Genomic DNA, 6,000 nt, shown 5'->3' on the forward strand with positions numbered 1-6,000 from the left:
CATTTAGGGGACCTTGTCTTCCCCCGGTGAATGAGATTAAGTTCATCCCAATCATGCAAACTGATGCAGCTGGACACTAGGGAAAGTGAAATTTAGTCATACCTGTTAATTTCCTTCCCTTTGGTATTGCTGTACCAGTCTGCGACCCACCCTGGAAGACTTTGGCTCAAGGGACTCATGGAGTTTGCTGCTTCTCTCTCATGGTGTTCTTTTAAATTTGATGGGACATGGGAATGGTATATGGTACCTTCTGCTGGAGTTTACCAGAGAGTACCCACTCTTACACCAGTGATGGAGGTAGAGAAACAGATTTCTTCTATTGACATCTGCTGGTCTTAAGGGATATAGCCCAATTATGTAGACAGATGCAGCAGGATTAAAGGAAAGGAATTTAACAGGTATGACTAAACCACCATTTTACTCTCATCTCCCCATGCATCCTTCTGTTAAATTCTTCTTACCCTTCTCTTGACTCTCAGGGGCCTCTCATCTCCTCCGCTCCCAATCAGCTCACCTCCACCTCTAGCCTTTCTTCTGCTGTCGTGTGTTCTCCATCTTTAGAGGCATCTCTCATCTCTATTTTTTTTTGTCTTCTCTTCCCCACCCAAGATTTTTCTTAGCCCTGTTGATTTCTATCCTTGCTTCCCCGTGATCTTTCACCCTTCCGTGTCCTCCCCTCCTTTTTAGAGAGACACATCTGTGGTATTTTGCTTTCACATGCACATCACACCTCTGTATGCCTCCTCCACCCTTCTCCAGTATAAATTATACATACACAAACATAGTATTCCTTTCCATGAAGTAGGAAGTCCAGATTTGTTTTTGCAAATCAAGGGATGATTCTACCAAACTAGTATACCTTTTTCCTGTTGACAAGCAGAATTGAATCACACGTTTTTTTTTTTTTTTTGGGGGGGGGGTGCGCCCACTAGACACACAGAGGAAGGGTGCCTGTGTCCCCCCCCCCCCCCAACCAGAAACACCTGCAGATCTGGTACAACTCTTTGGAGCTTAGGACTAGTGGAAAGTTCTGAGCATGTATTGCTCTTACTGCATGCAGTGATTCCCTCAGTCTCTTTGGGGCACCCTGATAGCAATCAAAACATTGGTTAAGTTCTTAAACTGATCAGGATAATGAGTACAATTTATCCATAATCTGTCCCCTTTTTTCCTAAATATAGCCCAGTCTCTGAAGTATCCTGTAGTACTGAATGTGCTTTGAGTTAAGTAAGCACACATACAATTCTTTGCTATAGTCAATTCTGTCTATTATTGTGGAATGTAATATAACAGTGAAGTCCCTTCTGGCCAAAAATGGTTGAGTGAGTAGTATTTGCCGCAACGAATCATGAACTAATGAAAAAATGTGATGCTTCATTGTCCTCCTCTGTCTAGCAAAACCCCTAGGCTTCTAACAAAGATGACTGGTGTCAGAATTAAACCCTTAATAGTCAGGACAGCAAACAGCTTTCTTTTCACTTGGTTCAACCACCATAACTCAGAACTCTCTGGATTCGTTTTAAACCTGTTTATTTCTAACCAGTCTGCTACTGCTGTTAAGTATGAGTTCAGTTTAGAAACTACAGTAAGCTGACTTGAAGAATGGGACCAAGATATCCATTGCAGAAGATGGTAGATAAGATCAGTAGCGTAGCCAGACTGCCAATTTTGGATGGGCCTGAACCCAAAGTGGATGGGCACAAAATTTTCTCTCTACCCCCCTCCCCCAGCAAAATTTAGTCATGCTAATCAGATGCATTTGTCACACAGGGTGAAGTGCTGCTTTTCAGTGCATCAGATTTCAGAAAATTTATTTAATAGCCTAACACCCTTTTCAGTGAGCTTTCAGAGGCCAAAACCTCCTGCCTCAGGTCAGTATAATGCTGTTACGGTATCCTCGCCTGACCTAAGGAAGGAAGTATTGGTCTCTGAAACTTCATTAACACAGGTACCATATTACTTTATCCTAAATTAAAAATAAAATTATTTTCTTTACCTTTCTTGTATGGCCATTTACTTTTTCTCATTGTGTCGCTCCCAGTCTCTAGTGTCTGCTTTCCTTCGTATTCGCTTAACTCTTCTGCCAGGTTTTCCTGGCCATTTGTCATTTTTCTCTCCTTTTTCTTTGCTTTCTTCAATATTTTTCTGCCTCTCTCTCTCTCTCTGTCCTGATTTAATTCATTCTTACTATCCATTCTTTAATTTCCTTCATCTACTTATGGCTTTTCATCTTTTTCTCACCCTTGTTCTCCCCATGCCCCTTCCTCTTATTCTCCAGTCTTTCACTACTCCCCTTTTCCATCCAGCAGCTCTCCTCTTTCTCTCCCCATCCTTCCAGTCTCCCCTCTCTCTCCCCATCCTTCCAGTAGTCTCCCCTCTTTCTTTCTACATCCTTCCGTCCAGTGTCACCTCTTTCTCCCTACCCTTCCATCCAGCGTCTTCCCTTTCTCTCCCCATCCTTCCTTCCATCTAATGTATCTCTCTCCCTCTTTCTAACCAGTGTCTCTGTATCTCTCTACCCTTTTCTGTTCAGTGTCCCTTCTCTCTCCACATCCTTCCAGTCTCTCCCCTTTCTCTCTGCATCCTTTCATCCATCTCCCCTCTTTTTCTCCCCATCCTTCCATCCAGAGTCTCTCTCCCCATCCATCCGTTTTCCCTCTTTCTCTCCCCATCCTTCCATCTGTTTCCCTCTTTTCTCCCCATCCTTCCATCTGTTTTCCCTCTTTCTCCCCATCCTTCCATGTTTTCCCTCTTTCTCCCCATCCTTCCATGTTTTCCCTCATTCTCTGCCATCCTTCCATCTGTTTTCCCTTTCTCTGCCATCCTTCCATCTGTTTTCCCTCTTTTCTCCCCATCCTTCCATCTGTTTTCCCTCTTTCTCCCCATCCGTCCATGTTTTCCCTCATTCTCCCCATCCTTCCATCTGTTTTCCCTCATTCTCCCCATCCTTCCATCTGTTTTCCCTTTCTCTGCCATCCTTCCATCTGTTTTCCCTCTTTTCTCCCCATCCTTCCAGGTTTCCCTCTTTCTCCCCATCCTTCCATGTTTTCCCTCTTTCTCCCCATTCTTCCATGTTTTCCCTCATTCTCTGCCATTCTTCCATCTGTTTTCCCTCTTTTTCTCCCCATCCTTCCATGTTTTCCCTCTTTTCTCTTTTCCTCGAGGCCCGCCCTGCATGCCAGCCCCCATTGCCGGCCACTGCTGCTTTTCCTGTTGGAAAAAGAAGAAGCGCTCAGCTGACTGAGCAGAGCGCTAACGCTAAGGACGAAAAATGTTTAAAAAAAAAAAAGCGCGGCACCAGCAGGCACTGTCTAGGCAGCCTTGAGACATTGGCTGCTAGCTCTGCAGGCTCCTCCCGTCTCTTACGTTACTGCCCCTGCATCGCTCCAGGGGCAGTGACGTAGGAGATGGGAGGAGCCTGCGAACCAGCAGCCAATACCTCAAGGCTGCCTAGACAGTGCCTGCCGATGCCGCGCTTTTTTTTTTTTAAACATTTTTCATCCTTAGTGTTAGCGCTTCTTCTTTTTGTAGCGCCGGCTCTGCTGCTCAACAGGAAAAGCAGCAGTGGCCGGCAATGGGGGCTGGCGCTGGGCGGGCCTGGGCTGAAATTGGGTGGGCCTGGGCTCAGCCAGGCCCACCCGTAGCTACGCCCCTGGATAAGATTGAGTGATTCCACAGGGTTCTAACTGTGTGGATTTTTCTGTCCACTTTGTGCTAGCCATTGTGTTTTCAGTGTTATCTATAGTAGAGATATTAGTTTTTCCAACATCTGTTGACCACCAATGGTGGTACAATTGTCCTTACCTTGGACTTTGTTTTCTCCGCATTGACATAATTTTTCCTTGAAATCAACTAATGTGTAGACTCCTGAGGCAGGCACATTCAGCACTGAAATGCAGGACTGCGTCGAGTCATTTTCATAAAATTAAGAATTGTTGTTAGTAAATACCCATGTGTTAAAACTTCATTGGTCAACCCACTTTTTTTTTTTTGTCCAAAACATGCCACCACCACCCCAATATATCATCCGGTTTATTCCAATTTCTCTGTCAGTTTGCCTAAGAAGGGAAGATTTAGAAACTGGATGATAAAAAGGTCATAATCTTATTTCAGTAATATGGGTTTGACAGCAGCCCCTTTTAAGTGCACAGAAAAATAACTGTGACTTAAATGCTAATAACAGAGGAACCAGGCATCATTGCTGTCTTGAATATCCTATCTTTTTGGAAAGGACATTTTGAGTTCAATAATTGAACTTCTGGAAACAAGAAATCATGCATGCTAGGAAGTGAAGCAGGAGAGTTTCTCAGGGAGTGGTTACTTATGGCTGTCCTTTGTTTTACTTAAAAATAATACATGTAAATAGATAATATTAAGGACGCTACACATTTGAACCAACAAATTTCATAGTAGGCCCATTTCAGCATTTTATGTAGCACCATAAACCAGGGTACTGTAAAGTACAACAGATCCCTGCCCCAAAGAACTTATCTCAGTGGCTACTTGAGATATAACAGTAAAGTATAACAAAACAAAGAAGTAACATAGGTTCTTTCATTTTGCAGCCATCTAGCGGATACTGGCATGCACCAAAGTGGATTTGGGTATAGTTCACAAGGAAGGATAGCACAGAGCAAACAATCTGCTAGAACAATTGCTGATATCCTGCACTGTAGTGTTTTCAGAAGTAAAGCTACTGACCTAAAGATGGAGAACATAGACAGCTGTTTGACTGTTATGTTTTGGGTTTTTTTGTAATTGTAAGATATTCATATGAATCTTCTTTCTTAGACATTTGTTGGGCGTTTCCGGCGCATCATGGATTCCTCCCAAAATGCATACAATGAGGACACCTCTGCTTTGGTGGCAAAGCTGGATGAACTGGAACGATCCCTATTTCGAGCTGGGCAGAAGGGACTCAATGACTTCCAATGCTGGGAGAAGGGACAGGCATCTCAGATCACGGCTTCTAGGCTTGTGCAGAGCTATCGGAAGAGAAAATTCACAGACATTGTAGGTTGAGAGGAAGATGGCAAAAAAACAGAGTTAATGCTGTTTGATATGGGATGGTCATCATGCCTTGACACGCTCTTCTTGCAGTCTTATTTACTGTTATCCAATGATCCATTTTAAACTAAGACAAAAAACATGATTAGGAAGAGGAGAAACTGCCAGTGGAAGCAGATTGATCTGCCAAGTGGTGCAAAGCATGGTGGGGATTAGTAGTAATGAGTTCAAACAGCAGTTATAGATTGTTTCCATTTTATAACTAGTAATCATCTTAAGCCCTCTGTTATAGAAGGATCTGTGAGTTAGAGACACATTATTTTCTCATGTATTTTTAAATGAAATCAAGTTTTTAGTAGTATTAGTTTTTATAATTGCTGTTAAGAATAAATGTTTTGTTTACATATTGAAAATGCTGTTCTGTGATGAGACAACTGATTTTTTTTATTGCTTGGTTGCTTATAGGAGTGCCAGCCTAATAACAGTGCATAATACAACTGCTTCACTGGAAAAACAAAGGTGTGACCCTTATCTTTGTGTGCCCTTAGTAAACCATCAGTGCCAGCAAGCAATGTTACTTAGCACCGTTAAAATGAAATATGAACATTCCACTTGTAGCATGCATATCTTCCATCAGTTTAGGCTGGGTATGTTGTGAAACCCTTTTTAATTTGATTTCTTGTAACAGTTTATAATCTAGTGATAAGAGTGATAACTGTTTTTGTGTACTATCGAATACACTACAATGGGACACTGTGGCAATTCTCTAACCAGAAGTTTTCAGATGAGCCAGTACCACAATATTCTGTCTACCTTTTTTAAATGTTTTGTAAAGAAGACCAGTACTCAGGGCTAGCTTGAGTTGGGGTACAAAGTAATCCGGTTCATGGTGCCACATTTTGGGACCACTCTTGCAGTAGGAACTGCACAGATAATCAGGGCTCATACCAGAATTGCCCCAGACCAGAAGGAAGCTGGTAGTATAGTTTAAAT

General features: G+C 42.6%; 1 protein-coding gene across 2 annotated transcripts in view; it reads left to right on the forward strand.

The window, feature by feature from the left end:
* The window catches only part of GINS3 (GINS complex subunit 3), a 29,208-nt gene extending 23,418 nt beyond the window's left edge, over positions 1 to 5,790 (forward strand). Inside the window, exon 2 of one of the 2 annotated variants that reach the window (XM_030203587.1) lies at positions 4,792 to 5,790. In XM_030203587.1, the coding sequence (XP_030059447.1) occupies positions 4,792 to 5,022 (231 nt within the window). In that variant the 3' untranslated portion in view covers positions 5,023 to 5,790. The remainder of the gene's footprint in view (positions 1 to 4,791) is intronic. The other variant, XM_030203586.1, reaches the window with a different exon arrangement.
* Positions 5,791 to 6,000: the final 210 nt, after the last annotated feature.

This window comes from Microcaecilia unicolor, chromosome 5 (assembly GCF_901765095.1).
Source record: "Microcaecilia unicolor chromosome 5, aMicUni1.1, whole genome shotgun sequence".
Classification (NCBI taxonomy): Eukaryota; Metazoa; Chordata; class Amphibia; order Gymnophiona; family Siphonopidae; genus Microcaecilia; species Microcaecilia unicolor.